The sequence below is a fragment of the Lepisosteus platostomus genome, chromosome 11, assembly GCF_059453375.1.
Source record: "Lepisosteus platostomus isolate fLepPlt1 chromosome 11, fLepPlt1.hap1, whole genome shotgun sequence".
Lineage (NCBI taxonomy): Eukaryota > Metazoa > Chordata > Actinopteri > Semionotiformes > Lepisosteidae > Lepisosteus > Lepisosteus platostomus.
The window spans coordinates 4027931-4051762 of NC_142621.1; the positions used below are offsets into that span (position 1 = coordinate 4027931).

General features: G+C 40.4%; 1 protein-coding gene across 1 annotated transcript in view; it reads right to left on the reverse strand.

Moving 5' to 3' along the window:
- st6galnac5a (ST6 (alpha-N-acetyl-neuraminyl-2,3-beta-galactosyl-1,3)-N-acetylgalactosaminide alpha-2,6-sialyltransferase 5a) overlaps nucleotides 1–23832 on the reverse strand; it is a 42536-nt gene that overhangs the window by 7636 nt on the left and 11068 nt on the right. Inside the window, exon 3 of the mRNA XM_088597969.1 lies at nucleotides 6210–6619. Within this exon, the coding sequence (XP_088454095.1) occupies nucleotides 6210–6619 (410 nt within the window). The remainder of the gene's footprint in view (nucleotides 1–6209; nucleotides 6620–23832) is intronic.

A 23832-nucleotide genomic window follows, 5' to 3' on the forward strand; every position in this document is an offset into this window, starting at 1 on the left:
TGCAACACTGAAACAATGTTCAATCTACCATCTGTGTCTGCCCTCAGCCAAATGAACTGTTTTTTTTAACAGGTGCTAAGTAGGATTTTGTGATTTTAGTTAAGTACTGAAAGACTCGGGAATTAGGGAGGCACAGTGGCACAGTGGTATCCTCCCTTGTGCATATTTTTGACTGCATTTTAAAGATGGCTTTTTAAAGAATTTGTTCTCTTGTAAAGTATGACCAAATTTCTTTTTCAGGGACAAAAATAAATAACGATGAACTTTTGAACAAAAGTGTGAATAAAATTAAAGAGACAAATTAAGAAAATTTGAAATATGCCAATTTAAATATCAACCACTATAAAGTAGGGCTCATCATCCTGTCCTATCTGTTCCATTGGAGTTATTTGCTATGACCAGCTCCCTAATTGCTATATTGATTCTGCTGATTATCAGTTAAATAATTAAGGATGTGGCTGGAGAATGATCCTGTAATGGAGTACACTGGAAGGGGTGCAAGTTGAGTAGCCCCGCTACAGTGTGTTCTTCTTTTATTTTTATTTTCTTAAGGCTTGTAACTATTCAGGTCCACTGAAATATTTCAAACACACAGATACGTTCCGTTTTCAACCAGTACGACATCCATGTAGACATTACATGGGACAATAATAGAGTCTGCTTCGCCCACTGATGGCAACTCGAAAAGGATGTTCTGTTGCAAAAAGAGAAAAGGGAACGGTCGTCTTTCGATTTCCTGGCGTAAATTGTTCGTTTGAGGTGTGCTATTTTAGATTTCGTAGGTCTGAGTTTACCCCTCCTGTCATTCTTGCAAAATGACAAACGTGTGCAGAATCAAAAGCATTTTGGACATCTTTGGAATCATAAGTTCAACAAGATAAATCAATATCACTTTAATTACATAGTCAGCCATCAAACAGAAACACTATCTGTTCCAAATTACCTGTATTGATCAAGAGGCAGTGGCCCAGATCTCTTATCAATTAAAACCAGAGTAATGATATTTCACCAATTACTACAAGACACATATACAGCCCTCCAAAAGAAGAGGCAGAGTCTCAAATGGGATTTTCACTATAAACTCTAATGAATAATATTTCAAGAACAAAAACACGAGTGGAAATTACAGCTCCTAAGTATTTTATTTTTAATGAAGTCAGTTGAGTTCACCCTCTACCCTCTTTACTTTGAAGGAGAAAAAGTATTGGGGCAATGGGCTGACACAGCCTGACCTGACCTGTTGGTCGGGTGTTTGCTGTGAACGGTAAACAACCTGTCAGCCTGTCTCACTGTGGAGCCTGCTGTCAGGAAGCACCAAAAACCCAAAAAACTGCCTTTTAAAGACATCAAGCAAGTTTGGGGCTGAAGGAAAAGAAAAACCCAATCAGCACAAGAATTGGACATCACAAAGTGAAGAACAATGAATAGAGTAAACCCTCCAGTGTGGGTTTGATGCCAATGCAGATTTGGTCAAACACAACAAAACTCAATGGGATTAATTCTCAGTCTACTGTGCAGTTACATGTGGTCTGCCAAAATCCAAAACACCTTTCCTCAGCGTGCTGCCACTAAGAGAACTTGAGTGAAGACGAGACTGCCTTCTTTGTACCTTAGCTTTGCAAGGCAGCTGAAGGAGTTTGAACAAAGAAGAAAACTCATAAGGTTAACGGTTAATAATAAGATGAAGATAACACTGGCGGAAAACAATTAAGACCTCAGCTTTCAATGCATCAGCATCATCGATTCCCGTCATCATCACCATTCCAAAGTAGGGTAATATACTTCTTTTATTGTATTTGAATTTCATACACAGTTCAGTGTACATAGGGCCATTCATTGTAATGATATGCAGTATACATGTACGAAGGTACTATTAGGTGAGCTTACACAGCCATGTTCACATATCCCTATTTATTACATAAAGTGTTCCAGTACGTTTCTCCAGTGCAGATTTACCTAAGATGCCATTTGAAGGAATGTGACCTCCGTGCAGGATAGGTATATAACTGTATAATGAAGAAGAAAGAGTCCAAGACATAGGGAGAAAACTATCTACAGCTGGTGGCAGGAAATTATTCATCATGAGCAATCGAAAAAGAATCTGAAAAGATTAGGGGTAAAATCACCCACAGTCTGCAGTGTCCAGGTGTATCAAAACCCACAATTCACAGACAGCAGAATTACAAAGGCTGCACTGAAAAATGCAGGCCTCTCATCAGCACCACAAACAGAGAAGCCAGATTACCATTTGCTCCAAAGGGGGGTTTTGGAACACAAAAGAGACCAAGACAAAACAGCTACCAAAATGACAGAAAGGCAAAAGTCTGGAGAAGGAAAGGAACTGCATGACTGACATTTTGCCTGCTTATATAGAAGAAAATCCTTCCAGACCAGTGCTTCGCCATGCAGCATGACAACAATATAAAACCTATAGCAAATGCAGCAAAGGAGTTCATCAGGAGAAAACTCTTAGACTGGCCAAGTCAATTTCCAGATTTAAAAATATATTTAGTATGCATTTTACATGCTACAGTACATAAAAATGTTTAAGGCAGAACACTAACCAAATGTATAATTGAACTGGATTGGAGTTTGTTGAGCACAAAGCACTAGACGGAGAACAGAGTTAAAAGATTGTTCCCTCTCTGGCAAGTATTCAGTGGCTGCAGCACAGGCTTGGCAAAGCATCTCAAATGATCAAACAAAGGGTTTGTTTAGCTCAACGTTCAGAGGTCAAACCCTAATCTCACCCTCTTCATCCTGCCTCTGTATGAGCATCTTGCTTTTTGCTGGCTTGCTTGTGCTTTCTGTTCTTACTGTACATCTCTCCCTCCACCTCATCTGCACCCCTGTAGCAGCTCCCTGGCTCATTCTTTATTCAAATGAGGGGCCTCTTTCTCCTTAGCTGGGTGGGTTACCCCAGTGAAGCTCACTACACAAATCACACTCCTTCTCCAACTTCATTCTTATTTGGCAGAATTATGGAACATGCAGCTATTGCCTCAAAAGGACACACAACCAAATACCGACTTTAAAACTCTGAAATGTACTTGAAGTGAACGTCTCATAATGCAGACATTCACTTTGGGTATATCACTTTGCACTAATCATTCACATTCATCTCATGATCACAATGTAAGTTGATTGACTGTACAGCAAAAATCTCTACTGTATATTATAGAAATTGGGAATAAAAGACAACGCTCATTTTGAGCGACGTGTCAAAGAGGAAGGGACATAAATCTCAGAGGGGCCATATTTCTTTGATGCTGGCTATCTGAATGGATCTTCTTTTTCTGGTTAAAGGTCATGAATAAGATGAATAGAAATGTCTTTTGTTATGTTGATATGTTGAACATTTGCTGTCCTACAAAGTGTTTGGGTGCAGCTTCACTCTGCACTAATGGAGGCAGCAGTCGTCTAATGCTGGGGGTTGTTGAATACCCACTGAATATCCACAGAGAATGGGGGGAGGGGGGGAGTTCACTCTGCACCTGGTGTAACAAAGAGAATGCGAACTGGTTTTCCAGTGTACCGGCAAAATCAATTTTGACAAAGAAGGCTTTGCACTCCTGCATAGCCTGCAGGTATGAGAGATCTGGTATCATTTGCCAAAGGGCCTGCCACTATCAATACATCAACACAATGGCTTTAACAATAATGATTTTCCTTCCCCTCTGTGTGGACGTTGATCTTTTGATTAGCAATGTCATGTTTCCGCTTTTTCTTACCAGATGCCACCAATTACTTGCAGTACCCTCGTCCTGCTCCTGTGGGCGGCACTATACACTAGCCATTGGTGATAAAGATGTGAGGGGAGGCTGCAAATTCATGATGTTGTTGCATATTATTTGCCATTGTTTCATGTGGAAACTGCATTGCCCAAACCTTTCTTTAAAATCTAGACACATTGGGCCAGAAGCAGATTTTGCAAAGATAAAAACTGTGAACTGAATGCTAATACATTACTGCTATGAGCTCCCACCTGATTATAAGCTGTTAATTAAATGCTTGAAAATACTAATACCACGATTTCATGTCCATATGGAAATATCACATTGGAAGATAAGAACCCCCCACATACCATGATAAGCAGGGGCAGCTCGTTGTCACTGCAGTGTTTCATTGCTGGGATACAGCCACCTGAAAAAGCCAGCGTGTAGCCATTTCAAATGTATAATTTAACTGGCTTGGAGTTACCGAGCACAAAGCCCTAGAGAGCGAAAAGAGTTAAAAAAAACCTGCTCCCTCTTTAAACTTTTCACAAATACATTAATTTTCTTACGCCGGTAGTAAGGTGATCAGTTTGTTATTGTCTGGGTTACAGTTGTTTTTCTCCAGCCACTCTTGCAGATGAAATCCAGTTTCCTGGGTGAAAGCTCATGGGCTCAGGGAGGACTGAAAGACCCCGTGAAAAGTCGTGAAGTGACGTTTATGCAGGTAGGTCACATGGTTTGGCCGCCATCTTGGATTTTTTTGACAAACTTGAAAGATTTTCGAAAATGGTTGTTTTCTGAAACCAGACCTAGGGTTTTGAATCTCACAGGGCCATGTTACAGTAAGTCAGTAACATAATTTCTAACCTAATCTAAATCTAAGACACCTCAGTCTTTAGTGTTTCCATTCTGTAGTAGTGTAATAAACCCCTAACCTCTGTCAGTAATAAATATATTAATATCCGGCATGTTTGGAAATACCAATTATCTTCATGTCCTTGTTACAATGTATCTGGAAGCTTTCCTCAGCTGTACATGCTGCATTTATTTAAAAATTAAACCACAAAAAAATGTTTTACATGTCAGACTGACATGCACAGGATATTGCAAAACCATAGATGTCAAACATAACTGCAGATTTTCCTACATGGACGATCTTCAAATGTATTCACACCCCAGCAATATTTCCTTGATCATCCTTTGGCTTTGGTGACATAGAGACAGAGCTTACTGTAGTTGTTTAATAAGCTCCTGCACTTCTCGTAGGGATTTCTGATCATTCCTCTATGCAGAACCTGTCCAGCCCCTTCAGGTTACATGGTTTATGTTTCTACAATTGCTCCTTATAAGTTCAAGAATGAATCTGTTCCCTCTTAACCCTTTGGCAGGAGATACGGTGGTGTGCCTTAGGCTGTTACCCTGCTGGAAAATGTATTTGCAACCAAGCTCGAGCTTCTTAGTTGAGGCAACCAGCTTCTTAGATCCAATTCTAACAATGGCACCAGGGCCACAGGTTGCAAACTGACTCTAAAGCAGAATAGATCATTTTCTATCGATCACATTCCTTCTTCCACAAGAGCCTCACTTTTCTGTGTTAATGACACTCCTGGTAAGACCAGCACTTTGTGTTTCAGTCAAACCACATCATAATAAGCCATAATAAGGTGCTCCAATTAACCCTAGAACCATCACGCCTCTTGTGATTGACAGTCTTGGAGAACACAGCATGCTGATAATAGCATGCTTGGGGCAGAGCGGTGGCTCTGTGGCTCAGGATCTGCGCCTGTGGCTGGAAGGTTGCTGGTTCAAATCCCGCAGCCGGCAGAGGAATCCTACTCCTTTGGGCTCCTGAGCAAGGCCCTGAACCCCAACTGCTCCAGGGGCGCCGTACAATGGCAGACCCTGCGCTCTGACCCCCAGCTTCTCTCCCTGTCTGTGTGTCTCATGGAGAGCAAGCTGGGGTATGTGAAAAGACCATTCCTAATCCTAATGCAAAAAAATTGTAAAGGGTTAATAAAGTGATGTTGTTGTTATTGTTATTAATACCAGAGATTTTCGAACATTTCCAGTTGTTGCTCTCGAGTGTGAGCTGCTCTCCTAAACCACACGTGACAGGGTGTCAGCTATGCTTTGCCCGGGAGACTTAAGCTGTGACTAGTTGCTGCCTCGATGGGAAGCAGCAGTTCTGCTGGGTCCTGCCATCCATCATTCAGTTTAAGCTCACATACAGCCAGAGGTCTGGTCTAAGATCTGACTGATTAAAGACAATGAGGTTGACCTAATTTGTTTTCTTGTTCTCTTTAAATCATCGGCACCTGAAGAGTTGGGAGAAGCTGTTAAATTGGTCCCATTAAGTCAGTAATGAGTCTCTTTAGCTTGTTAAGAGCTGAGCCTGGAAAGACAACCTGCAGCCACAGTGGACCCCTAGGAACAGGACTGCCCACCCCTGTGCTGAAAGCTATAAACGGTGCGGATCACAGGAGGCCCACCTACCTGTCTTTCCCCGTTTCTCTTTTGAAGAGCTCATCAAACTGCTGCATCTTCTGCCTGGATATGATGTACACCTTGAGCCTGGGCAGCACCTGGTTCATCACGCGCAGGTTGTTGTAGACCAGCCCTTTCCCGTCCCTCCTCATGTAGTTGCTGGGGCCCCAGAAGATGAAGACCGTGTCCTGGCTCGTGTTGAGGAGCTCGTTGTGGTTCCGCAGGATGCGCTGCATGCTGGAGTGGGCGATGACCCTCAGGCTGGTCTTCTGGCCCACGTCCTTCCTGAAGCTCCTTGTGGGGGCATCATTCATGCGAATGACGCACTCCGTCTGGTCGATCTCTTCCCCACGGCCACTGCCGATGAGGTGCCCAGAGCTGGTAACCAGGGCACAGCTGTCGCAGTGCATTTTCAGAGGCTGGAGAGATCAAAGAGAAAGAAATCCCACTGCCGCATCCAATCAAACTGTTGGAAGACCGCGCTAGGGGCCATCAGAAACGGCCTTTACAGACAGGAGATCTGAGCTCTTACACTTACTTTTTTTCCTATAATTTGTTGCTTTCCAATGTCTTTACTTACTGCAGAAACCTAGACTGTACCCATTTAAACTTTGACATTTATTGACTGGAACTGACAAAACCACATTCTAGAGCAATGTCCTGGGGGGGCTTTCCCACTAAATATAAATGCTAAGATAACATTTAGAAAATTATTTCATTAAATTCAGCCATTCTCAGCTCTACAACCACTAAGCATTTACTGACAGGGATGGCAGAATGTTCAGCCTGCTATTGCACTTTTATTAAAGACACAGTTTGTCAATTTTTGCACAATAGTAAAGCATTGTTCTATTATCAATAAAATAATCACCAACGTACTAACTTCATATTACCCTACTCTTCTGCTTTTAACTGCCGAAAATCATGGTTCAACATGTAAATTACACTTGTTGAATTTGCCACCTCTTGATGTACAGTAGAAAGATCATAACCCTGTAACTGCAACGTGAAACGTGAAGGATTTAGATAAACTGGGTAGCTCGCCCAACTGGGTCAGGTAACTGGACAACACATACTTATCTTCTAAAAAATCTGTCTCCTCGATAAAAACAATGTATTGTAGTCCAGTCCTTCTTTGACACTGGCGCCATGTTAGAGTCATCGGCACTTTTTCACATACAGTGTCTTGCCAGTTTCCTATTACTGCTGCTTTCAATTTCTTTTCCCTTTTTATCCACGTGTGGCTGCCTATAACACCCTAACCGGGTGCCTTAAACAATGTCTCCCAAATTAAAGGCGGCCTGCGGACACTGTTACATTCATTAGGGGCACTGCAGTAGGAAAGGTTGTTTTGAAAGGTGTGGTAGGGTGAGACAGCCTTGAATGAGACTCGGCTTCATTGTTTGTCAATGCTGTTCTGTTGGAGAGGAGCCTTTTGCATAACCTCAGTTCTTGAACTACTGTATAAATGGGTCTTGTTTTACTTATATTTATCCCAAGGCTTTGTTTTTTTATTGCGTTGTGTATCTTTGAAGAGAAGAGTCTTTGGACCCCCTGCTGGTGTGTGCTTCTCCTTAAAGGCCTCTCTCTCTCTGGGCTCTGTCAAACCCCACAGAGTCCCCGAGTTCAAATACCGAAAGGTATTCACAGATTGCTCCCCGACACTTTGAAAAACTTTGGTGTTGCAAGAGTCCCACTTCTGAAATGGAATGTGTGTGTGTGTGTGGGGGGGGCATCATCATGTTTCTCTTCAGAAGCAAAAGTAAAAATAAAATTCAGAAACTGATGACACTTTCAAGTTTTCACTCAACAGAATGGGTGATGCCTCAACAGATGTATATACAGTATACAGTACATATGCATCAGGTATTAACCTAACATATGTGGAGAGCGCACTAGTATGCTGCGAGGTTTAGACGTAACCAAAAACTCAGCTCCGGTTTTATTGGAATTAAATATTTTTACCAACGCAACAAAGAGCTAAGACAATGATATCCTTTTACAGTAGAAGTGAACAAAACAAAGACACCAAAATTAACAAGAAGGGTAACTACAGTAAATTTGAAATAATTCCTTTAACGCTTAACCCAAGGCCAGGTATAACTCGGCTGGGTTCGAGATCATGCTCGTGTGTTTCACACGGTCAAGACAGGAACCGTGTTCTTGCTCCGGAGCGGAACCGACACCGCTGAGGCACAGACTCTCAATTTTCTCCAGTGCTCCTCCAGAGAACACCAGGAGGCTGGGCGCCTTCAGAGAGGGCGTCACTTTTTGCTGCCTTTAAAGTTCAAACAGTCCCAGGGAATAAAGAAAAGCAGTCTTGCCCGCAATCGATTTCATACAGCCTGAGTAGCTAGCCATGCTGGAACGAAAAACCGCGGCGAGTGAGCCTTTGCCTATGAATAATATTCCCTCCCCTCTTAGAGAGCTGCATTCGCGTTCATTGTGTAATGCGTCAGCTCTGCCTCTCTTTCAGGATGTAATAATATGGGTGAAGATGCTGGCGCGTTTCACAGTCATCGTTCCTTAATGCAGTATTTACATGTATATTTCCTATAAGCACTTGTGTGCCATTGTGATGAATTACCCCAGCCAACAGGCATGCAGGGGAACGCTGTTCCTCCGACACTACGGCTGATGTAGTATGCGTGCTGAGCTAATGAGGAGCTGGTGCCTCATGTGAGCATCCCTTCTGCAGCGCATCACAGCGAACACATGAAAACGTGTTCATTAGGGCGCTTGCTCCCGATTCCTATAGTGTCCCGGCACTCCTAATGTGTCGTCGTGAAAGGGGGTGAGGGGGTGGGAAAGGGAAGAAGAGACTAGTCTTCCGTTGTTCCCTTTGAGTTGTCTGAGAGAAATCCTCCAAGACATAAATATTGCAACAGGCAATTCAGAACTCCCATTCCATTGACTTTTTAATGCGTTTCAACCCTTAACCCCTCGTCTTACAAGGAATTTCATGTGCTGTGTCTCACACTTCAGGCCCCAAAGGAATAAAGCTCAGGAGCCAGTTTAGGGGTTGTTGCAGTATTGGAGAAATCCTATAAAATAATCCCTAGAATTGCAAATAGCTTGGCAGATCACACATCCTGCAGCGCATATCTGATTCTGTTTCATTCTTAAGGTGAGAGGTGAGGTCAGCTTTATGTAACCATAAACCTACTTGTTAAGACTTCAATTTAAATGCTGTATGATTTCATAGGTCTCTCCCTATTCTTTCAGTCGCTGAGGAGGGCATTCCTGCAAAGTCCTGGCCATGAGGTACAGAGAACAGATGAATAGTGACCACAAGTGGCATTTTTTAAATGGAAAAATAGAACCAGGTCATGCTAAAAATGAAAATAATTGTTTAATTAAAAAAAGAAACAAACACCGAACAGCGATTCTGAAATCAAAGCAGCCCAAAGAAAGAATGGGAATATTTATTCTGAAGTTCACAGAAACAGAAAATGCCATGAGAAAGGTTACCCACAAGGGCAAGTGATTTGCTGGGGAGCTTGTTCAAGACTCCCACAATGCCTTTGTGAAAAGATGTGAATCTTCTTCTCCATTACAATGCACTTTTCCTTAGTTTCTCTTTGTGCACTCTGGTGTGTGGTTCACTGTTCATTCTAAAGACGTCCACTGGGTTTGACTTTGTCAATTCCTTTGAAGATGCTGAATACTTTGAATACTTGAATCAGGTCCGATCATGGCCTTCTTTGTTCAAGAATAAAGAGCTTCAAGTTCTTTTAGCCTATCAGTGTAGAAAATTCCTTTGATCCCAGGTCTCCCAAACAGCAATATCCTTTTGTAATATAGTCACCAGAATTGTACACAATATTCTAAGCGAGGTCTTGCTAGTGAATTGTACATTTTTAACATAACATCCCTTGATTTAAATTCTACACTGTTCATTTTAAATCCTTACCCTCTTTTTGTCAATTTACATTTTTCCCACATTATCTGGGATAGAGAAAAGTGTCAGCATTACAACCAAAGAGAGAAACTGCTCCTAACTCCCAGCTCCTGGCACAGAACAGCTATGGCCTTTGATATGAAAGCTGTGATATTCTATAGATGTGTATAAAACTATATTTAAAACTACGACGTGTCTCTTAAATATTGTTATTCTGAGAATGCCACAGCCCATTCAGAAGAAGTAGCTCAATACAAAGATTTCTGTTATAAACAAGATCTTTTCTAGTACATGTGATCCTCTGGAAGTCTAAACTGATTTAATTTACAGAACATTACGTTTTTTTTCACTGTGGGTCAAAAGGAGCTGATAAGGCCACTGCCTGGAATATACTACACCTGAGCACAAAACTCAGAAAAATACTCAAAAGACTGCCTTCAGCATTGCATCGCAAATTCAGACCTGTGCATGGAGACATAAGTGCAGTTCACTTTAGACCAGGTTCTTTATATTTATGGTAATCTATTACCCTTGAATAATAATACACAAAAAGAAGAAAGTAAGAGGACTAAAATGAAAATGCCATCTAGAAGATTAAATCCAGGGATTAATGGGCAGCATGCTAGGCTCTGCTCCTTGAATCCTCCTTCCTGATTTCACTCAAGTACAGCCTGTAGTCGCTTCCAGTCTACCCCATTATTTCAAACACTCAATTATACCAAACCTTTTAAGAAAGAAAAAAAAACTAAAAGACGACCATTAACCCTCCCAGAGCAAAGAGTATGCATTACCCATAAACAGGAATACAATAACATGTTCACCTGCACAGAACTGCTGAACTGCATGAAAATAGTTCACGAGCAAATAATGATTAATTCCATATAGGAACGGAAGACTAATTATTCAAATTAAGGTGCAAATGTCCAGACTATTAAATTAAAAAAAAAAAACGCTACAGCTCTTAATTTAGAAATAAAAGGCTGGTGTGTGGCAGTTCTGGCAGAGGCTTCAGAGATTTCTGTCTTTTTAAAGCTGTGCCAGAGCACCGCAGTGGCCTTTTACTGACTTTTACACAGATCGCTAAAGGGAATGATCACTGAGAGGGAAGGCCTGAACCCATCTGCACGGTGCTGGCAATGAGACCTTCTCTGCTCAGCCCCACACTCTCCTTGGACACATGTCCTTGTCTGTCTGAAGCCATTCCAGGCTGACAGTCCTTGGCTCCACTTTGCAAGACTTCCTAAAAGCATCAAAACTGTGCCTAAGATTTATATTTAGATGCAATGCTGGGAACTAGCTTACAGTCCCCGGTGGTCTCCAAACTTTCCTTTCCTCCGCTGTGCCAGCCTGAGAGCTTAACCTGTGTGCGGAGACCAAGCAGCCTTGTCAACTGAAGCTCACATCAGCTCAAGACCTCCTCACGGGCTTGAACCCTGTGGCTTTCACCTCGTCCATCCAGAGGAAATGGACACTGTGCCATCACACCTTCCCATTTCCATGGCCGTAGGAAAAGAGCGTGTCTGAACACGAATCTTCCACGCCAGCTGGTCAGCCCAAGCCATCAAAGTGATACTGCATTACCACATTACCCTCTGAGCCAGTATGAATGCTAAGGGACTGAAAAACATACAGTGCAAATAGCCTGTCAGATCAAGACACTCAATTAGCCCGGCATTCGACAAAGTGTCTCCCAGGCATTTGAATTACTGGTCGTAAAAAGTTTATGACTCCCCACACGCTGCTCTCACCCATCAGCATTTACTGCAGAGACACAACCTCTCTCTTAAACCAGCTTGCACAGTTTCCCCCTTTTGCCCCACTACGCTTTCTTTAACTTACCGAGTGCTTTTTGGCAATGACAGCACAAAGTCTTAAACGAGAAATTTATACCAGACTCCCTGTTGTTTTGTCTCTAGGTTGTAATTTCACAAGCTAAAAAAAAAAAAAACAGCTTTCTGCAAAGACCAGTGATGAGCTGATGTAGTGAAGTGTGCAACAGGGACCTAAATTACTGTGACACCGAGCCCATACATCTGTAGGTGATGAACTGTGTACTGAAAGGGAAAATCTAGAGAGAAACAAAAGTCCAACATGAACTATTCCTATCTGCAGATCAGAGAGTAATGGGTTATTATATGTGTTGCAAAACATCTCTGTAACACCACACTATCAATCTTAAAAATCACTATCAATCTCATACAGCACTCATGGTTAGAACAGTCAGTGTATCACTGTTCTGCTCCCCCTGTGCTGCTCCTGTGGGTGTGGCCAGTCACCGCCCAATCAGAAACAACAGGAAGCATGCAAACTATAAACCGTGAGAGGTATGTTATGCATGTTTGTACTGTATAGATGGAGACTACCTGCCATCTGAACCGTCTCTTCCCCATGGCTGTCACCCTGCTTGACCACACCACAGGAGGATGGGATGTAGGGTGTATGTAACTGTGGACCTGTGCATGCTCTTTGTGTGAAATGTAGATGTATATTGATTCTAAATATATGTATATAATGTATATTCTTGATTTTATCATACACATATATGTAGAATCAATATACAATATATACGTATATCTGTTATTGATTGTTTCTATCTAAGTTTTGGCACCAGGGCACTAAAAAGGGATTTGCATCACATGCAACATACTTGGCAGATAAAGTGATTCTGATTCTGAACAGTATGATACACAACATGTGAACACATAAGATATAAAATGCAAAATCCTGCACACTACACATCTTATAAGGATTAGCTAATCAAATGACATTAGAGATCATCTTCCAAACCCTGTCTAGGCATTTGTGAAGATGCAGCTTTCAGTTAGACGTTTTCGTTTGGTGGATGGTACAGTAGTCTGTGGTCTTATTTGTTTAGAAACGTCCATCTTCAGATTCCCTGCAGGCTGCACCCCCAATTTATGAGGTAAAATCAACCTTATTGCATATAAGCCCTAGGAATAAATCTAAGCTAAAATGACAGGGATGGCAGGACTATGTACTGTATGGTGAATCCAGACTGAAATCAAGGTGATCTCCCAAAGGCCCATAAATAAAGTGCTTGACAACCTGCTATCAGACTGTGCAGCAGGAGTCCAAGTACACCTTAGAAAAGAAAACATTGCGAACAATCAGTCTCTTTAACCTAAAGTCTGCAGATGCCAAAGAGAATCTCATATCAGCTATCTCAGCTTTCATTGTCATTTCTTTTTCTTCCACTCCTTCTTTATTGCTGTTAGTATTATTTAACACAATGTCGAGAAAAAAGTTCTCGGTCCAATGACAACTTTCCAGCCAATAAAAGAAAATCAAATACTGCTTTTAAAGCAGCATGCAGAGGAAATTGAATTACACTGGCGTTGTAGGATAAGTGATTAAGCAGAAGTCGATTCAGGGTTCCCATGGAGAATACTTCATTTACCTCTACAGTGTATCTTCACTTCCAAGCTGACGAGCCCGTGAGTAATCGTTGAAAGTAAGCTACTACTCATGTAAATGAGTCCTGCGGTAAACTGTAAGCCAGCGAAAGCGAGTTACACTTTGCGATATTTTACTTTTTGAAGAAGCTGAAACATGAAGCAATACCACCTCAGTGGTAAAGACAATGTTCAGCTGCGTTTCTGCCAAAACCCTACAATTGTGGACCACATTTGCCAAAACATGAAAACTTCAGAGTGTGCTGGATGGTTTATTCCCTAGATAAGGGTTTCTGGAAGCACTAAGAGTGAAAAAGGATACAAGACAATGTTTGAAATGACCTTCACTGCAGTGGCATATGGAAACTCTTTCAACTCTGTCAACGAGGGCAAATCTATGAGTCACCTGATATGAGCAACAAAATCGACAAAAACAGGTCTAAGCAGTGACAAATGGAAAAATGTGCTTTAATTTAATTTTCATTAAATTAAATGGCCTTGAAGCTCTTGTCCTTGCAAAAACAGATGAAAAGACACATTTCTGGTAGACAGCCAAAATCCTCATAGATTCACACTTGGCAAACAACTGCAGTTGCAAAACTCCAAAAACTAACCGTAGTCTGTTTTTTTTAAGATGAGCCGTTGTCTCACTTTGTGTCTGACTCCATGTTGTACGAAGGTGAGTCACTCTGCTACCTTAAACTCTACTGTTGCACTGGGGACTATTAAGAGTTAAGGTCTCTGTAAACACAATTTTTAATCCTCTCCTACTTCATTTAAGACTTTAGAAAATCTCAAACATACTGCAAAATTTACATCAAGTAATATTCTGCAATATTGGGACTGATGTTATTTAAAAAAAAAACCTGATCCCATTTACAATCTGCTCACTTGGCAGTAAAGAGCAATCATCTGAGAAGTTACATGGCAGAGTTATGAAGTGATTTCCCTGACTCTCCACTGTAATCTGCATCAGCATCTTGAGCCCGGGAGATCATGACAGGACATAAAAAGCACAACTTTTATTCACCTGCACTTAAGCTGTCGTGTTGTCATCTTCTAAAAGCACAAAGATACTCCCCTCTCACGTTTCACGATCATTGTGCATCAAAGTATGCTCAAAGACCTCAGTCATTTTCAGAGAATATAACATGATAGCTTCTACATAAATTCGGCTTTTCAAGCTTCACTGGCTTTGAACACTGCTGCAAGTGGACCGTAAAGTTTATCTCAGCACAAGCATACTTTTCAAAGGATTTTTTAAACAAAAGTTCAGCATGAAATGTATCCCTTTCCTCTGCTACAACACAGAATAAAGGGCACAAAAGCGCTCAGCTCCTGGCAGGTATCTACAGACTATTAAAAAGGAGGGAAGACAAGAACTTCCTGCTCTGGCACACTGCATTAGTGTCTCTGTCTGAACATAAAGGTGCCACCCTGTAAATCTTGCAGTCTTTTAAAAGTGGAGATTAACAAAGCAACTGCCATCCTGTATTCCTATAAATGCGCCCCACGAGAAAGATTAGTATCAATCAAGGCTTTACAGAAGGAGAGAGAGATGGTGTGCATTGATAACCCAGACCTTTCAAGGAAAGTAATGGCGAGGTAAGAAAAAGCAATCAGAGAAAAGAAAGGAAGAGGGACAGGCTCAGTTAGAGCGAAGGGACTATGATATGGAGCCGCATAATGCCGAAGAGGGAGATAATGTACATTGGAGGAATATTTGAGGATGGAAAGATTGGTCCATACAAGTCGTCTTTCTCTAACTACATACAAAGCAGAGTGGCATCCAAAATAAGATGATAAACAGCAGTCTACAGTGGATTATGTCAAATAATCACCAACGTGCTGTTCAGTGTCATAGCCCATTAGCCGAAGGCTACGTCTGAGAAAGCGCAATTTGTTTTCCATAATCTACCTTGAGTCATATAAGCAGTAAAAATGTACTCGCAGTTGCAAGGGGACTTTTATTAATCTCTATAAAAAATGGGTTGCTAACGACAAATGTCAGTCAGGACCTTGCTTACAGCTTGTTTATGTTTTTGATCTCCCTCTGTGCAGACATTGAGACCGTCTGGCAGAACTGCAGATTTGCTTAGGGAAAGCTGCTATTTCTAAATGCATCACACGCTTGCAGAAACTTTTAATGGGCTTGCCTGTAGAAAAGTCAAAACTGTCAAATCCTGCAATACTCGGACAGTACTTTTCCAGAGTCAGAACTCTGTTTGAAACATACAACACACAAAAAAATTAAAGATATCTCAGAAAGTGTTTTTAAAAAATAAATTGATAAATGTAGGCTGTTCCATAACCAGGTGTTACCAGCTTAAAAGGCTTTTGCTCAGTCTGTGTTTTCAATATGTTTAGGTTAAGTTAAATGATTAATAAAAGCTACAGGCTGGAGGGATGAAGATATTGTGTAAAATATTAATTCGAACCTTTTCAAAAGTTGTCATTAACCCCACAATGGGGCTCACCAATTGGCAAACTTACTGACCCACTATAAAAACGACAGTTTACGAACAGGTGTTTTTTAAAGCTCAATTAATCTACAGTAGTCATGATCCTTGGTTGTACATATGCTTCAACACATTCATATTGATAGGATGGTTCATTCCTAAAAATATTTCTGTTTTACCATTTTGTCCAAGATCTGGATTTTATTACAACAGATGTACCAACCCTACAGATTGAGGAAGGTCACTTTTTCAACCTCTTTCAACACTCATAAACAGAAGTGTTTATTTACTTACAATATATTAGACTCCTACCACCTTCACTGCTAGAGGAAATCCAAGTTTGACATCTGAACGGATTTCTAAGTTACCTGAGAAACGTATTAGGTGAAAGGCAAACAATTGAGGGTTAAATCGGTAGGTTTATTAATAATAGGCTTATTAATGGTTCAATTATTTTAACTGAGTGCTCAGATGGAATACAAACCAAAAGACGTATCTGTCTCCAGCACCAGGACTGGGCAGAGAGGAAACACAAACTTACACTGAAAGTCTATCTGTGTGTCTGCATGTTGTCCATCAGCAAAATACGCCTGAGAGCAGTAATTAAGAAAATTGCTCTTAACACACATAACACTTATAAACATCTGTATAAACACTGAAGTATTCTTAATTTTCTCAGTCACTGGGATCTTGTAAAAGCAGATCCACTCACACAAACAAGGGGACAATGTGTGTCACATGATTGAAGAGACATCATAGAAAGAAAAGATTTTTAAAAATATCCGTTGACCTCCTTTCCAATAAATGCTACTACCTAGCAAAAGACAACCACGATTTAGGATTTACCAGTTTCAAAATGTGGTTAAAATAACTAAGATAGAACAGAGGGATATGGCACAACTCAAGAACCCTTTAAAATATTTTGGGAATTTTTAGAGCTGTTGATCCTGCACAACCTCTAACTCAAAATGGCATATCTGGCTCTTTTTACAGATGCACAGGTCCCATTAAGACCTGAACCCACTCACCAATAACAAACTGTAAAGTCTGTTTTAGATGCCGGGTTATAGTTGGTAAGAGTCCTCTGCTTTCCAGCCCAGAGAAATATGTCATCAAGTAACGGGTTTTCGACTGGTGGGGAGGTCAAAGGCTTTGCTATGGTCTGGAGCACAGAATTGTTTAAAAAGAAGTGCAGTATTTGATAACTGCAGCTTTCTGCTGAGCAAAGATATTGAAAACGAAGGATCTCTCACCTCAGCCTCTCTTCCAATTCCAAGCGTGGCTACGTTAGTCCTGGACCATCACAGCTGGCTGTCACTGAGATGTATGCACAGGAGGAGGCAGGTACTAGGAATCGGTTATTATTATTTTTCTCTTCTGTTTTGGAGCCATATGCATGACTATTTAAGGCTGCTTTTAAGATGGGAATTCTATAATGTTCCACCTGTACATTACCCAAAAAGGCACTCTCCCCATACAGTATCCTCACCCTATAAACCAAACTTTCACCTTACACTGCAAATTACACTTCACCTCCTTTCTGACTTACAGCACACAGTCACTTGGGTGTTTTAAAATTACAGTGAGAAAATTATAATGCATTGGCTATGCTTAATTAAATTTGTATAATTTATTTATTCAGTAATTAAAAATTGATGGCAGCATTCGGCAAACAGAAGCAGGCAGACAGAATCCAGTGGAAAAAAAAATCCTGTCAGGGCACATGACAGAAATCTCACTTTTTAAGGGGATTCACACCAGAGCAGACTATTGTAATCTACAACACATTTCAACAGCATCTCAACTGTGCGAAAAAAATCAGTTTGCAAACATATGTGTTTCTGTGGCAGCAGTTATCAAGGGGACTGTTAAGTGCCCATAATTTGTGTACTCATAATGAAAAGACATTAATGTTCTACTGCTGCTACTGTGCAGAGGATAAAAACCCAGCGGATGCTTTTCCAGCGTTTACTACACAGACGCAGAAGACCGCCAGCATGACTCAGTGAGACCACTGCAGGAACCAGCCCGGTAGCACCTCACCAGACACAACACCTACATCATTTCAGGCCTCACTTGAAATGAGTTGTGCTGCTCTATTAGTTTCGATGTTGGGCCTTGAAGACATTTTTCAGTTTTTCTGCTATAAAATGAAGAATTTACAGTACGCATTACATCAGAAAAGAAAAAAAAAACGACCGCTTTTAAAACTGTTAAAAGACGAGCAGTTTCCAGTGAAATACTGGCAAAACTTTCTGATTTACTTACCTATCAACTTCTCTAAAGTGCAGAAGCTCTCTTTGTTTTAAGAAGATAAATTTTATGAAACAGGAATATTTATTTGAGCAATGGCCAAGGATTTCTCCTATCAATCACGAGAAAGCCGTCAAGCGACACAGGAGAAGGGAAAATGTGTGACATTTTTATTGCATGAGGCCCATTTTAGACTTAACTGTAATTCATTGGAAGCAGATGAATGGGCAGAATGCTTCTTTCTACCATTCTGCCACAAAAGGCATCTACTAAAAAGGAAAGAATTTCTAACCAATCTGGGGGGGTGGGGGGGGGGGGGGGGGGTTGTATTTCTATCCCCTCCTTTCAGTATTTTAAAAACTGAATTCTAGATACAAAAGCTACAAAAGTAGATACAGTACGAGAGTTTAACAATTCCAAAATGCTGTTGTCTCTTACAGCTTACTGTATTTCTTTTCTCCTCAAAATATTTGAAATGAAAGTCTAATGAAGTTTTGTGGCAATTGTTTGTTTCGCATTGTGTTAGTTTTTCCCTCTTTTTGTTGTGAGAGGTTATGTTTGCCCTTTTTATCTCTCAGTAGAACCACTGGAAAACACGGTGAATTGTAAGTGATTATATATCTAAATTAAGTGTAAATAATAAAACTTCTCTGCTCATTTTTCATATAGTGCCATGCCAATAACCAACAGTCTTCCCTTTCCTATGAAAAAAAAAACATTAACAAGTATAGATTTTGGAACCACTTCAATGCTTTTCTCAGACAAGACAATTTTGCTGACCTGTCATTGCTATTTGTGTTTTCAATATATGGGCAATCTTCTGGGAAATAATATTATTAACATAAGGGGCTTGCTAGATTATACCAGAAACACAAATAATGGCTTAATCATTCTTTATCGCAGCATTGGAAGATAAACTCATCAATCAAGCTTAAATGGCTGAACGTTACTATTATGCCTCTAAGCACAACTCACCAGGGAAAGTAATGCTTTTTAGAAAACCTCCTGAAAGTGTGCTTTCCTCTGTCTCCTCTGTACATGGATCAGTAGGATCATGTATTCCTCTCTTCTGTCTCATTGCACCAATAGATTACTGTCAAGCTTGTTTATTTATTGTCTTTCTAAACATGGCAAAAACACCATTCTCAAATGCCGATCTTAGTTTATTCGGTGGAGGGGAGCAGATTTAGACTTTAATGAAATTCCTCTGTTAGTACCTGAGAGATCACCAAAGGCACACAAACAGCGCACTCTGTGAGCAATTAGAAGACTACCTGATTTATTTAAATGAAAACAGAGGTCCTTAATTTGAATGAACATTATGTAGGCTGGTACAGGCCTGAAGCATGGATTGTCTGAATGGGGATTTGTTCTTAAACTTTTTGTAATTAAATACAAGGCTGCTTAATTGACAGAAAGTACAACAGCACAGCAATTAAGCTAAATGACATTTGTCATCAACTTGTTTAAGCAGATAAATACAGCGCCAACCGTATGAATACGGCAATCTCTCATTTTATTCTGATTTATGGAGATTTTATACAGTTTGTACTCTGAAGGTTCTCTAAAATATTGAGCTCCTAAAACTGAAACAAGAATTGGTCTATTAGCACCTAATCATTCTTGAATTTCCGAAGCATTCCCTCTTTTCTGTTCAATCCTTCCAAAAGAATTGCAATGCAACATTACATAAGGGACAATAGATTCCCAAATACAGTATATAGCCACATTTATTGCTGCTAGCTGTCTTCAAGATTCTGTAGGGGTAGGAAATTACATTTATATTCTACAGATTCACATTATGTTTTAACCTCAACTTTGCATTCCAATATTGGTTACACCACAGCCTTCTCCAAGGTAAATACTCTTCATCCTGTAGTTTGTGGCGCCTAATCACACAATTTAAAACATGTGCAGTATAGTATGAAAGTGCTGTTTTGCTTCCCATACAGTGAAGGTTATCGTGACACTTCAATTTTCAACTCATTAGAGTTTCCCCGCAGAGAGAGAGGGAAAGAGAGAAAGAAAACACATCCTTTAGCTAGACTCTTGATCTGATTGCTTTATGCATTTAAATGCAGTGTTTTAATCATGGACATGACATTTTATCCTAAAAGCACAGCCGATCATGACTAATTAAGGACTGTGAGTTATCTGAAGTCTGGGCTTCCCCGTTGAAGGCTTTCCCTTCAGGACAAGTTTAATTAGCATGTGGAATGAAATAACAGCTCCAACGCCACTTCATAGAATTCTGTAGTACATGCTGCAAATGATCCATTGTCCAGCCAGTGGCAGCCACCAACCAAGCAGAAGCCCACAGACTCAGAGGGACTGGCGCTGTCCCTTCACAGCTAAAAAAGTCAATATATTTCCTGCACTGCTGTGGTTTACACCACTATTTCCCACTGCTGCTGTTGCTGCTGTGGTGTGTTACCTGACTGGAATGTGCATCAGTGATTTACACAGACCGAGGGACGGGCCGACACATTATCGTCAGATAGATAATCAACATAAACATTGTATGCTTAATCACTACAACTCTGGCTTATTTTCTTGGAAATACAACTTTAAAGCAGTCACCCATATCCCCAGCTCACTCTCGGAGTGCAGACAGAGACAGAGTGTGCTTGGATTAATGAGGACTTTAGCCTTTAAAGAAGTTATGTCAGCAAGGATCCTCTCAAGGGATGTATGGTAATGTGCTCTTCCTGTTAATTATACAGAGAAGATCATGACATTAGATAAGGTTAGCCTGATCATTAAGGAAGTGTCAGGATCCGTATCCTTTCTGGAGAAAACACAACACCCAAACACACAGAATAAACACTTACTGTATAATAATGATGCCATACAGGGTCTTAATTTGAAGACATTCGAAACCAGGAGCCTATATGATATTGACACATATATACATACATGTATTTTTTTTAAAGAAATCCTGTCCATAAAGCTTTAGTTCAAAGTTTTGTGCTGATCTGCCATGAAGATGGACAGATACTGTATATGAGCCCATTACATCGCTTCCTCATCCACCCATCTGGTCTGACTGACATGTTACCTGGAGATTCATCGTCCAGCCATCCAGACTCATTTTAATTTTTTAATTAATAACTGGCTGCCCCTCAGTGCTGCAGCACATGAACTGTCATTTGAAACATCTGGGAAACACAGTGCCTTCAAGACAAGTGCTGGCATCATCTTCAACCTACAAATAAAAGGCGAATCTGTTTTTTGCATTATATAATATAACCTCTGAAACAAGCCGTATGCGATTTGGAAACAGGAAGCAGCCTACAGTATGTTGTCTTTTCTTGCTCCTGATTAACATCTCTAGTCCTTTCTATCCCTCCCTGTTTTGAAAGAAAAAAATGATTCACACAAAGGGCACACTGACGCATTTTAAGCACATCATAAGCACACCAGATTGTTTTGAGGAAGATTTACAGCATTGACATGTGTGGTGATTACCAAGTGTAAAGGCCAGCTTGGAGAGAGGGTACGGAGGCAGACGACTTCTTAAAAGGTCAACATCTACAGTATTTCACTGAAATTGGCGTGACATTATAAGGGAGCCACTGTAATCGTAGGATTTTCTGCATGCTGTACGCCTTATTCTCTCGCTTGGCTCAGAGTCAAGACCAAACACCTCGCTCGGAGCGGGTTCACACCAGGGCTCAGAGGCACTGCGTCACACAAACGTCAGCAGGAAGACAGAGTGGGAGCGGGGCAGTTAGGTACCTGTGTGAAAGGAGACCATGCTTAGTAACAGCACGGGGCTGACCTTCTCAGCTCTTAGTGGGCCAGTTTAAAATGGGGGGGGCTTCGGCTGTTCAGTTGTCAGGGCAGGTGGGAAACTTTGAGAAGCTCGCCTTGTTTCCGGGGAGGATAAGCCGATTTTGATCAAGGTCTCAAGTCATGGAAGAGTGGAGAATCTCGTGCAGTGGGGCCTCTGGTGCAGAACAATGGCCCTGTGTCCTCCAGGTGATGGGTGCTGGAGGAAGAGGGTTTATGAAGAGCTTTGAAATCCATTAGGTGGAAAAGAGCTACAAAGTGCAAGGGATTGGTATTCTTATCTTATTATTACCCTGTTTTGGGGACTTACAGTAAGCTGTAAAATCGTCAAAATAGACTGTCAATGTGACTAATTTAAACACCTCCTCTTCCTCTCATTTGTGTGGCATTAAGGGAAAACTGAGCTATCCCCAGAAAACAAGAGGCTTTAATTCTAAGCTTAAAAAGATACCAAGTCCACACTCCTGTCACAGGAAATAAAATTCTCAGATAATGGAAAACACGTAATGCAAGCCAATGAGTTTCTAAGCTCCTCAATTCAGTCTGAAAAAAAAGGTCAGGTTTCTATTAGGAATCATTTCATCTATTATATATAGAGGCCCCTGCTCCTCACTTTTCTTTTTCTTCATTCAACCTATAATCCCATTGAATACATTTATAATTTTTCAATTTCACACAAATCAAATCAAATGGCTAATTAGTGACAGGTCTCTTCATTTAAGTGGTGTTCGGCCCACACAGCAGTAATGTAATAGTAATAGAATCAAATATCAGTGCTTTAATTTGACATACTTCCAGTTTACAGGCTCATTCAAGGCTTTGCCGAGCACAGTGCCAAGTGTACTACAAGTGGACATTGTTTAAAAAATATTTTACATACAAATTCTTATGCTTGTTTCTACCCGCTGCTGGTAAACAGACTGAGGAATTTTTCTTCTTGAAAGGCCTTATTTGGAAGTTTTTTAGGAAAGTGCAACAAGCCGGTGTTTTGAGTGCTCTGAGTTCCTTGATACACAATATGTTTAACACAATACAGTATATGCTATCCACCTCTGTCTGTGTATGACGAATTAGCAGTAGGTTTGTCAGGCTGGTTTGTAAGTTTATTACACAAGTTGCGGGAGAGAAAAGAGCTCTGATCACTCAGTGTCTTGGAAACTAAACTTAAACCTGGGCTTTTCTGAGACCAATGATTGAGAATTAAAAAAAAATAAAACAACTACTTTAGAATTAGCTTAATTAAAGGCTCAATAAACTTCCGTAATTACAAGCTTATATAGAATAAAAATCAGAAAAACATTAGTTGTCTGCAAAAACCAGGATTTAGAAACATTTCTGAAAGGTTTTACCACATAATTTAACTAAATTAGCTTTGGTCCTAGCTTTGAATGACCTATTTTTCTGTTTCAATAACACATTAAAATGTGAAAACTTGATACGAGGTGCAATTGTTTTGGCCACAATTAATGTGCATCTCATTGTTTTTTGAGAGTTAAATAGCAGGATTTAAAAACATATACTGATATGTTTCAGACAATGATGGATACTTCTGAATGTACAGTATTTTTGAATTTCGTAATTTAAACATATATTACAGTATAGAAATTCTTCTGTAACGTTTGTGTTATTAAAATGTAGATGTAAATGTAGAATGTAAAATGTAGATATCCTACATTCTACTGTAGGATAAAGACTCTCATTAGTAGTATTATGAGTGAAATATGCACAGATTTTTTCTAATTAGAAGAATGTCAAATCCAACAGATTGTGGGTTCGACCTGTAAACAGAATGTACTACTGCCAAATGCATTACA